At 49.7% G+C, this 12138-nt stretch overlaps 1 protein-coding gene across 2 annotated transcripts in view; it reads right to left on the minus strand.

Moving 5' to 3' along the window:
• LOC140659474 (rho GTPase-activating protein 39-like) overlaps positions 1 to 11840 on the minus strand; it is a 57981-nt gene extending 46141 nt beyond the window's left edge. The window contains exon 1 of one of the 2 annotated variants that reach the window (XM_072879170.1): positions 11684 to 11840. In XM_072879170.1, coding sequence (XP_072735271.1) covers positions 11684 to 11694 — 11 coding nt within the window. In that variant the 5' untranslated portion in view covers positions 11695 to 11840. Of the gene's footprint in view, positions 1 to 11054; positions 11187 to 11683 lie in introns of those variants that run through there. The other variant, XM_072879171.1, reaches the window with a different exon arrangement.
• Between the last annotated feature and the right edge of the window lie 298 nt (positions 11841 to 12138).

A 12138-nucleotide genomic window follows, 5' to 3' on the forward strand; every position in this document is an offset into this window, starting at 1 on the left:
GGCAGCTGCTCCATCTCTCAGGCATTTTAATTGTCTTCTCTGCAGCCTCTCCAACACCACTGTCCTTCCCAAGACGCAGAAAACTAGAACTGCATGCAGCCCCCAAGATATGCACCAAGGTGTCACGGAGGGTCAAAATTATGCCCTCTGCTTTGTTATTATCTCCCTTGCTGATGGAGCCCAGAATTTACTGGCTTTTTTGGCTAACATTGCACACTGAGCTGATGATTTCAGAGAACTGCCGATGATGACTCTGAGCTCCTTCCTGAGCTGTAACCACCAGTTCCAGGTTCAGCATCATACAGGCCCAGTATAAGTAATTTTCCCCTATGGGTACCCCACATTTTCCTACACTGAAGTTCATCTGCCACATATTTGTCCACTTGTTCAGTTCTGTGAGGTCCTTCTGGATTTCCTCGCCCTCAGTGAGGTATCCAACCACCTGAAGAAATTGAGGATCCTCTGCAAACCTGGGGATTTCACTGCCTGAGGTCACCCATAGGATGAAAACCAGCACCAGTCTCTGGGGCCTCACTGCTGACTCTTACCCATGCTGAAAAATTACCATTGAACCCTACCCTTTGCATCCTATGCTTTCACCAGCTCTCGGTCCATAACGAGACCTTTCCTCCGTGCCCATGGTGACTTAGTTTCTTAAAAGCCTTTGATGGAGAATCTTGTCAAATGCTGTTTGAAAACCCAGATATATGAAGTCTATTGGTCCTGCTACCCACATGCTCACCAAACTCCAGCAGGTCTGTGAGGCAGGGCTTGCCTTTATGTTAGCCCAGTTAACTCTTTTCCAAGAAGCCGTGCTTGGCCATGCCTTCAGTAATCTTTTTCTTCATTGCAGAGGCCCAGGCACAGAAGTCAGATGCACTGGTCTGTGGTCCCCAGGATCCTTTCTACAGCCCTTCCCTAGCAGTGTGCCTGGCACAGATATTGAGCCACCTGATGTGTACCTCCCTGATTTCCTCAAGATCCCCCTCTTCTAAAAAATGCCATTGCATTTGCCACCATCAATTTCTGCAATACCAAGGGCACTTAAAGCAACAGGATACACACAAAAGTATCTCAGCAATTTCAGATTTAAGATCCTACAGCACTTTTGAGTAAACACTATCTGTTCTTTACAGTTTCTTATCAGTTCCTCTGTTTGCTCTAACGCTGTTTCTACTGACATTCAATGCGAGACAACTTCTCAGACAGCTCTTTTGTAGCAAGCTTGTAGTTTGCAAAGCTACAAAGCTCCTCCACAGGAGTCCAGACGGTCAAAAAATGGTTTAGATTTTTCTGTGATGGCTTTATCTTCTGTGCCTCTCACACCTTGATCTCTTCTGCTGCCTGTCTCCAAAAGGTTTCTGATGCATTTGAAAATTAATCATATCTGGCAAATTCACTCTTCAAAAGTGTTATTCTGGCCTGCCTTATTTTGATTTTACATGTAATCTGCTGAAATATATACTTTTTTTGGTCTTCTTGTATGGATACAGCTTCCCCTTTTTGGCCAACATCCTTCTAACTCCACCGGCCTTCTTTCCCCTGGACATTTCCTTTTGCTTTCTGTCTTTCTTTAAAAGAAAAAAAATTTAAAAAAAAGGAAAAAAGAGACTTTGATCTTTTTTTGGTGGAGGTATCCATTCCTTCTGAGCTGCCAATGTCATCACCAAATAACTTCCATACCACCTCTGGTCCTATCAGCTACTCTTTAGCAGAGGGACAGAGCCATACAAGGCAGACAAATATCAGGGCTCTTACACGACTGCAACAACAGACAGCCCCTTTTTAGCAGACTCAGGAGTAGGCACCAGCTCTATGGCAGGGCAGACATAAGTCTCATTAATTTTATTAATGCTGCCAGTCATAAAGAGCCCATCATAACCACAGGCTCGGAGTTATCATAACTGTTCCTGGGCACATACGTATTGAGTTTTCACAGGTAACTGAATATTTTTCCAGACGTCCAAACTGACATGTGTTTCCAGCTGAAAACACATTACGTGACCAAAGCACCTCCTGAGACACCCACCAGATGAGAGGCAGAGGGGTCAAGGTTCCTCCTTCCTGGGGGAATACAGGACCACATCAAAGGGCAGCCAAGATCCCAGGAGAGCAGCACCCTTTGGCAGCGTCTCCCTTCCAGGGAGCAGCCACAGCCTGGACCTTCTCCCTTGTTTTCGGCACTGCTGAGCACACAGAGGTGCAGTCAAGGTCAAGGCCTGCACAGCTCCTGCCAAGGTCCTGCCAGAGACAAGAGGCAGGGCCCAATTGCTAACAAACTGCAAAACAGGTTTAGTCAGCAACAGGTTTTAATTTAAAAAATAAAAAATTCACCAATCAATTTTTGCCTGAAGCACAAGAAAAATGAGGGTTTGCATCTCCCAGCTGCTCATTACTCTTCTTGACATCTTCTGTCACAGCTTAGCAGGTGTGAGGTTGAAAGAGACAAAGCCTGATACTCTTTTCATCTTGAGCAGCACAGAAAACTCTGCCACAACAGGGCTACACCCCAGAAAGGGGCTGGCTGAACCCCAGCAGCACCCAATTTTCACAGCCAGCTGCGCTGACATTGCTCTTTGTCCACAGGCCCACGTGCTGCCTGTCCTAATGAAAGGCTGCACTTCAACGAGGACCAACAGAGCAGTCCAAGCTCTAGTACAGACACATCTCACCATTAAAGCTGTTTATGCTCACAGATGTCATTTGCCTTTCCCAGGGGAAACAGCCACACCATTAGGAGGGTTTACAGCTATAGAGCTATAGGCAAAGCAGCACAAGTTCCTACCGCAGGTAACAGTCCCAAAATAGTAATTTCAGGGGAATAGTATTAATTCACATAAAGCCCCTCAAATCCTCTCTGCAGTCCACAGAAAATCCAGGTTTAACCCAGGTCCAGCTGGGACATGGAGGGCAAGAAAGCAGCACCGCAAGCAGCTCCATAAGAAATTTGTCTGTTCTCTGACCATCCCCACACATTCACTTGAAGAAATGCCTACTGCTGCAAATAGTAGAAGTTTGAGCCAGGTAACAGGAATTAAATGCATGCTCTCCCCTGCCCACGCCAAGGGCCCACAGTGTGCCATTCCTGGGGGCCGAACTCTGCTTTGGGCAGGTGCTGCATGCACTGCGAGGACCGTGGTAACGGAGCTGCCACGGCCAGCTGCAGGGGCTATTTTATTTCAGCACCCAGAGTACAAGATGTACGTGGTATCAGGAGACACTCTCAAATAGGAAACTGTGCTCTTCTCCAAAGAGCCTCCGGTGCAGGATGCAGCCCAAAATCAACACGCCCCAACCACAGCTCACCGCCCAAGCCATCCAGGCCAGGCAGGAACAAGCTCATCAGCTACTGGAAATCGCCTGTTTTTACATTTCAAGCTGAACTCTAGGCTGTTTCACTAAGCTATTGGGTGATCACCATGCTGTCCACCTGTTTCCACCTGCAGTCTTTGCTTCATGCTCCACAGACAACAGGGAGGACAGAGAAAGTAGCCCAAGATGAAGTTTCCCTCTAGTCCCACAGCAAGCACACCTTGCACCAAACACGATGGGTTACCAAAAAACTTCTCCTCCCCCATGCGCAGACAGCTCTCACAGCTCAGCAAAAGCTTTCCTTATCCAAATGGAGACAAAAGCGAGTGATTTCATCCCTCCAAGACCAAATAAAGTTTAAGCACACAAGTGCTCAGCTGTTAGAGGCAGCACTGGGTGGCCAATGAGGGACTCTGCCATTGCACCCCGAGAGGCTGCCTTGCTGGGAAAGAGTTATGGGGAGCCAGAGAAGCTGAAATCACTGACATCTCCCCCTTTGCCGGACTCATCCAGCCCTTCTTGTTTCAACAAGAGCAACCTGAACAAGTGTTCCCCCACCAAAGGGAGCTCTGCCCCGCAGCAGCTCTCTGCCAGCCTCCCTCTCTTGCAGCATGGTTTTGGTATTCAAGGCCAAAGTCTCAACAACGTCCTCAAAGTCACACCTGCAGCACGGAGTCCAAAGCTGGCCTGACAGACCATGGGAGAGGGAACTGGATGATAATGTCATGGTACACTGAAAGCAGAGCAGATCCAATTACTTGCTACTGCTGGAAGGAGGGTATCCCCTCCACATCCCCTCTCCCACGCTCTTTCTCCACGATGCATCCCCAGCACTCGTCACACAAGGACACTGGAGCTCCTGAAATCCCGCATGGAGCTAATTCAGTTTGTTAACTAAAAACCAGCCAGTTTTCTCTTGCTTTAGTGAACTCAACCATTCCAGTGACAGGACCCAGGGCCAGATGAAATGAGGGTGGCAGTGCACAGCTTTACCTCCAGAAGATCGTCACTGTCTTCCTTATCTTTTAAGCTTATTGCCACCCCAAAACAGACTTCTGCTTTGGAAAAGCCTTCAGTCTCCAGAACCTCAAACCCAAGTTTTAGACTAATTTCAAATTACAGCTTTAGTGAATTTAGGCTGAGCTGTCAGACCACCACCCACTCACCAGGCATTTCCTCAGCAGCTTCTAAACCCACAGCACGGAAAGGACCATGGCACTTGCTTTTCACCCTCATTTTCAGTGATTTTAGAACTAATTTCACAAAAATTGAAGTAGCTTATTTCAGGGGCAAGCTTTCTAAGGAGTTTCCAAGCCAAAAGTGCAACTCTTATTTGTGCTCTAATGCAGGACTGCAGGCAGGAGCCCAAGGGCAGCACCGACCCAAGCACAAAGCTGTCCTCCAAGACCCAATGCTACTTGCTTCACACTCATTTTACTGTACCGACTAAACACAACTCAGCTGTATCCCAGCCAGACTATCTATTGTATTACGATGGTATAAATTGCTAAGAAAATGTACCTCCATATTACAACGTGCTTCTCATTTGTCCTTAGGCACACAGTAAGCATTTCTTATGCCAGCCGCACTCCAGGCTCTGTGCCTCAGCTCATAGCCCTTTTGCCATCTCTCTTTGCTTCATTTGATGTTGATTTATCACCAAGAATTCATAAAACACTTGGAGCTTCTCTTCTCACCATAGCTTAGAGCAATGCTTGGAAGGCCTAATAAAAAAAATCCCAAACCTAATTACTGTAGCTAGGGAGCAAAGAAGAGCTAGACAGTGTGGCTGATACACAGCTGGATATTTGTAGCTATCAAAGGACTATCAAAGAACTACAATATACATGAGGAGGAAACAGTTGCCGGACCAGAAGAGGACCCCAAATATGGCATTTACAGTTTTACAACAAACGGAACATGTTGAAACTAACAGCTGGACCTTGAGTTACTGTTTAAACGCATACAGGGGAGACTCAGAGCCTGGATTACAGTGTGTGACCACCTGCAGCTTACCCCATGTCTGGAAACAACCCTGCACTTGCTGTTTCCCACACAGCACCAAAAGCACATGGGGGACAAGCCCAGGGTAGGTAAGGCTGTGTGGGGGAGCACGAGCACGCAAGCAGATTAGCAGGGCGGTGAGGACCAGGCGCTGGAGCAGCTGGGGTGGCCAGGACCAGCTGGCTGGAGCAGGTCGGGCTCCCGACAATAAAACCGAGCCAGCCACCTCAAGGGCCGGCAGCCAGCGCAGAGGCACTGAAAACTGCAGCCAACATCCACCACCTGGTCTGGCCACAGCCTCTGCAGGGGCATCTTTCCAGGCAACACTATGCAGCACTGCTCACCCATTGCATCCCTTGGGTCTGTATTTAATTTTTCAGCTATAAAGTCTCCTATGATAACTTCTTTTCTGATTTCACTTTGTTACTGAAAATATTTTACATCAATTCATCCTTCTCCTAAACTGAGCCTTGGCTACTGCAACACACGAAAAGCCACACGCAAGACACTGCACTGCCTCAGAGTCAAAAAAACCCAAAACCAAGACACAGCTGAACTCCATGTGGTTAAAGGGGATTTGCTGAGCTCGGTCCCAGCTCATTGGGCAGCACTGTGCTGGGCTTTTCTTGGTATCACTCCATCACTTGGTGATGAAGACAGTAAGCCTCTTTGTCATTCTTCTGGGAAAAAAAAAATAAACACAAGCAAAACCAAACAAAAAAACAGATCTACAGAACAAAGAAAATATCCCTGCTACAGTGCACCTGGCCCTGGGCCACCAGTTCATGATGTCCAAGATGACACAAAAATCCCACTACACTGAGTCTTTTCTGCCTCTGTAAAAGGTTTCCAGCCAGAAAGCAACAACCTTGTTTGCCCAGGTAGGAAACAGCCCCATCTGCCAAAGCAAAGTGCCTTATGGCAGTGTCCCACATCCGCCAAGTTACACAAACAAATGAGCCCAGTGCAGGTTTGGTTTTTTTTCCCCCCCACGCTTGACTTGTTTGTTTTTGGTAGATCATAAACCCTGTGGCTAAGAAAAAGATCGGGTTAGAGGGGCCCAGCATTGCTCTGCTCCAGGCCAAAACAGGAACACGCAGCAAGTCCAGGGAGCATGGGGTGCTTGCTGTCATCTTCATTTCATCCCACGTGAGAGCAGTTTCCATCGAGGAAGGCAAAGTGCAGTGAGAGCTTGGCTCAGGGAGCTGGGCACAAGCAGAATACAAGAGGGGTCAGAAAATACACCCTCTACGTAGAACCAGCCTTCTATTCACCTCTGGTGGCTGACAAAGATGCCAATGAATAATTTTATTCAGATCTCTCTATTTCAGAATTTCCTCAACACTCTGCAGCATAAAGCCATCAGGGGAATTTCATACAAGACCTTAAGTCCAAAAAGACAAAAGAGCCTGAAAAAAAAATCTCAGCATGTTCAGTGCTTTGGTCTTTCAGCTTGCTTTTTTCAGGGAGAATTTTCTAAAGTTGATGTTGTCCAACTCGGATCCCTTCTTTTCACCTGAAGCACATAACTGTGGGAGGCCAGACGCACCCCAACTCCTGGAGCTGCTACACAAGCCATACCAACGCTCCCCCTGGGGATCATAGAGTCCTTTCCATCTCCCATGCTTCATTGCAAACAAGCAATCTGGATCTTCAGCTTCCTCATTATAAGCTTCCCAAGCCTCTTTTGGCTCTGTGCACTGCATAACCAAAAAATAGCAGCTAACAACACACAAAGAAAAAAGCTTGGGAGAGTAGCTGGAGGATGGTTGACACCAGCTACACTGGAATTCACTGGTCAATATTCAATTGGAAATATAAAACACTTATTCCCTACATCAGTAACCTCAAACACTTGGAACAGTAATTAGGATGAGAGAATATATCCCAAATAATGGTATTTTTTCCATTCTCCCACGAGACAAAGACCAAGCGCAAAAAAAATTTTCTCTTGAACTACAGTGTCTCGTTCCAGATGTACGAGCCAGATGGACCTCACGTCTGCTGCTTTAGTTAATACTTTCCTGCCACTCCAAAAACTGACTGCTTTAAGAAATTGCCCAAAGCAGAAGACTACTCTTCCCCATGAAGAGTATAAAAACAATCAGACAGCTTGCTTCAGTGGACACCCATGACTGAGCTACTTAAAAGCACAATAAATTGCTTGATCATTAAAGCAGTCTTTCCTATGAGGGAACTGCCTTTCTGAGCACCTTGACAAAGGCAGGAATTAACATTGAATGTGTAATGACAGCAGAGCTCAGAAACCCTCTACGAATGCAGATAAAACCCAATCCCAGTGTCTGCTCTGGAATTTATTTTTATTACAAATAAGAGGCACTGCACTATTCAAATCTGCCCAGAGGGCTTTTTAAAGAAACATGAGCTTATACATGTCACAACAAGGCACAAATAATTGCACTCCACCTGGGAAGGATTCATGGAGCCTAAATGGAACATTTCAAATTCTGATGGATTTATTTGCTGAAAGCTTGCAAGCATCTCCTTCTAATTGCATCATCCACTAAGAAAGCCATTTGGGTAGTACGACAGGAATGGACACACTGGGAAAGGAGACCACAGGGAGGAAGGAAATGCCGCTTCTTTCCTTTGAACTTCTGACTAGTTTCCATCAGAAGACTCTGGTGTGTTTGAAGGCGTTTCCCAAGGACCAAGCTTTATCTGCATAGAGTCAAACACTGTAACTGAAGGCACAACTTCACCTCAGGAGCTCACTCCAGGCCATGCTGGGCCTGCTGATGGGAGCAGCTTAGAAAGGATACAGCAGTGATGGTGGACAAGATGGCTACCTTGTCGTCCACAGCTTATCACCCCTCTTCTGCCTCTGCCAGTAGAGCTACTGGAGCAAAAACACACTCCTGGTTTCACTTAAAGCCAGTCGGTCTTTCACCCCTAAACCATTTCATCCCAAGGAAACTGCCCTGGCATGCTCACTGATAGCTCCAGCAGCAGGTTCAGAGGAGCAGGGATGACACCAGGAGTGCATGGCAGAGGTCGGGCTGCCAATAACCTCTCCCACCTGCACTTATCTCCACTGATGTCAGAGAGCAAACGGAGACCTTCACTACCGCAGCTCATTCACTGTGAAGTCAGTTACCACAATGCCCATCCAGGAATAGGCTCATCCAGCAGACGAGAGTGGGACAACCTGCTGGGAACAGAATCTTGTCCTGCAGTCACAGGTAGCTACAGAGAGGATGTTTATTCAGGGCCTTATTTAAGCCAATTAGAAGAGGGTACCAGAACAGGGCACACGAACCCAGCTCAGAGGATGTGGGGGGCTCTGTGCTAAATAACAGTGGGAGGTTCAGATGCCCTGCCAAAACCAGAAGACCCCTTTGCTGCAAAGCCATGGTGGAGTTCAGGCACAAGGAGTCCGTCAGCAGCTCCAGGGCAAGCTCATAAAGTGTGGAAGTTTTCATTTGTCCCTAAATTACAGCTTCTGAAAAAACCACAGAAACTAGTATTCAGGCAAAGACAAATTAAAGCCTGAAATAATCTGAATTAACTATATGTCACAAACTCATAATTCTGTTACTGAATCTCAGTATCTTGAGTAAGAGTCTTCATCGTAATCAGTACATAAAGCATGTGAATCCTTTATATTTTGTATTAATCAAATTAAAATGGCCAGCCAGACCAGCAGGTTTCCCACTGAACAAGCACACCATCCCCAGTCCTTCTACCCACCCAGTTAAGGGGACTTCAGCAATCCCCAGTACTTCTGGCGCAGGCTGGAAGATCTCCTTCCGCTCATGTCCCGAGGCTGTTTAATTCAAACAGCCAAAAACATGCTGCTAAAACAGCAAGTCCAAACTGAAAAGCTTTCTTCTCCATAGGTAAAATGGCAACCAAGTAGTATTCTTACTAATGCATTTACCTATCAAGAAATATAGGTATGACACATCCTTTTGTGACTTCAAAGAAATGGTTCATGAATATTTATTAAACTGCACTGCCAGGAGGAAAAAACACAAAACAAAAGACCCTCCTGGGCCAAAAAGCCACAATCCTACGACAGTTTATGCTTCATTATTTTTAATTACAGAAGCGATTCCATTAAAGATTCTATTAAGAATGGCAGGATTAATTAAAAAAATGCCTCAAAGCTCAGACACAAATACATAGAAATCTGCAAGATTTTCTTACCCATTAGGCAGTTCACTTACAGGAGTCTCAGTCTCTCCTCCTTTCACCTTTGCACCACAGCACATTACACTTTTCTAGAGATCAAGTAAATCAGTTGAATGGGAGGCAATTGCCTTTTGTGCCCCTAAAGCAGCCCAGATTCTGCATGTCTTGTTGGCACATTAAACGTGCAAGTCTCTCATGAGGTTTTCAGCTGCGCATCCAGTAACAGTAAGGCCGAGAGCAGCCTTTTGCATCACAAGGATGACCATAAAATTCTCTTGGTTACAAAACGCACCAGGCCAGTATACTTAGATCTCCCTGTAGCTTATGTGCTCCCAGCTAAGGCCAAGACATCTGTTTCAGCTAAGCAAACCTGTTGTGAATACAGAAGGCATGTGAACTATCTGACCAAAAACCTGGCTTCAAAATCTGCATTCCTATAATCCGCTGTGATCTGTGATCTCAGCATCACTCCATCCAACTGATAGGAAAGAGCAGTCTCATCAACCCAGCAAACACCGAACTCAAAAAGCACCAAAGAGACAGTCAGCGGGGATAGACTGGAAAAATTGTGCTGAAATCCAGTGCAAGAAGCCCTGTACTCCTCTGCACTGGCTAGCAGAACGATAGCCCCAAATCTACATGGCTTTGTCAGGTTTTCCAGTTTATCCCCTGAAGTGAGTAACCTGCAACCTCGATCCCTGAGCATCAAGTGCCCTTGGCTGTCACAAGCAGGGAGGCAGAAGCAGCCGCTATGAGTTGCTGCTGCTGGCGGACCGAGAGTGTGCTGCTGTGCTAATCATTTTGCTCTGGATGAATTCTGGTATTCTACATCCACTCTCAAGAGGACTTGCTATCCCTTCCCAAGATGCTCCTTCTTATGGACTAACTCAAACCGTGTTCTGCTGGAGAAGACGCAGAAGAGACAGAATAAAAAGAAACAAAACAACTTAAAATGCAAGAGAAAAGAAATTATTCCAAACACTTTGCACCGTCACCGAGGTACTGGGCAAAACGCCAGCACAGCCCTCCCTCCTCTCCCCCAGACAAAGAGAATGTGAGAAGCCAGCTGAAATCTGGTGCCCCTGGGGAGAGCTGCGCTCGCAGGAATGTTAAATCGTTCCGAGCTTTTAATCTAGGACGAAAAAAATGCTGGAAAAACAGGGCAACAGCAACTGGCATCAGCCACAGGGAGGACAGTGCTTCTGCCAGGCTCTGTACCTTCCTCCCAGCAGAGCCAAACTTAATTCAACCACTTCTGGCCAACGACCCGAGACACAGAGCGACCAGGAGGAATTCTCCCTGAATGGGGTTATTCAGAGGAGCCATAAAATCCACCCGTGTTTGCTGGAAGCAGGATGCAGGCTGGGAAACTGGCCTGGCCACCTGGCCCTCCATTTTCACTGCCAACAGGTGATGCCGGCTCCCTACCTGCTTCCAGGTGAGGAGTGAACCCTCTCCTGGCCACCCCTCTCCAGCAAACCAAGTGCAACAGCCACTCCTGCGCTTGACCAGGAAAACATTGCCATTTTGTAATTGTGTTTGCTTTTTAAGGCAACGGAGAGCAACCTACACATGCAACCCACCCGGGAGCCTGCGAGCCTGGTCTGAAACGGGTACAAAATCAGCGGGTGCTTCTGATTAACTGCTCGTCTTCAGCGGTGCGAGGGCACCCGGCAGAGCCCGGCTGCAGTCTCCGGGGAGGGCGACGCCGCCAGCTGCTGCTCTGCCGGACCCTCAAGGCCCAGGCAGGACCGGGAGCTCTGGATCAGGGTCAGGCCAGCTCAGACCAGTGAAACTCGGGGCCGCCCGCCTCGCTCGGAGGCTGCGAACAGCCCGGTCCTGGCAACGGCCGGCGTGCCCCAACGGGAGCCGAGCCTTGCGGGGAGCCGATGTGGTGGAGCCGAGCGGGTGCGGGAGCCTCCCCCCGCAGACAGGCCACCCCAGGCGGGAGGGAGGCGGCCCGGGGAGCGGCTGCGGCAGAGCGGCTCCTCGCACAAGTTGGCCGCCCGGCCCGGCCCTGCCCTGCCCTGCCGCCGCCACAGGGCCCGGCTCCGGCCGCCCCCCCACCTGCCCGCCGGGGCCCGCGGCTCGCCCGGCCCCCCCCCCCCCGGGCCGGGGATGCCTCCCGGCCCCGGCCCGCTCCCCGCGCAGGCCCCGAGGGGGTGGCGGCGCCTCCCGCCCGCCTCAACAGGTGCGCGGCGGCCGCACTCACCTCTCCGCCATGGCCCTCTCAGCCGCGCCGCCCACTCTGCCCGCGAGCGGGGCAAGATGTGAAACCCGATCCCGGCCCCGCCCGAGGGGCGGCGCGGCCCGGCCCGGCCGCCGGGACCCCCGGCCGCTCCCCGGGTCCCTCTGCTGGGGGCCGTCGCGCCGGGACGGGGCGGGGCGGGGCGGGGCGGGGTAGGCAGCGGCGCCCGGGGCCGGCGGCAGCGGCGGGGCTCGCGGGCCGAGGGCAGCCCCTGGCGGCGGCTGCGGCCGCTCCGGGGCCCTCCCGAGCCCGCCGAGCCCCGGGCGCCGCGGAGCCCCTGCCCGGCCCCGGCCCTGCCCCTGCCCGGCCGCGGTCCCGGCCCCGGCCCTGCCCCTGCCCTGCCCCTGCCCAGCTCGAGGAGTGGAAACGAGGAGGGGAGGAGCGGAGCTGGGACCCCAGTTTTGGAGAAGCTGCAGCAT

The sequence above is a fragment of the Ciconia boyciana genome, chromosome 14 (genome assembly GCF_034638445.1).
Source record: "Ciconia boyciana chromosome 14, ASM3463844v1, whole genome shotgun sequence".
Lineage (NCBI taxonomy): Eukaryota > Metazoa > Chordata > Aves > Ciconiiformes > Ciconiidae > Ciconia > Ciconia boyciana.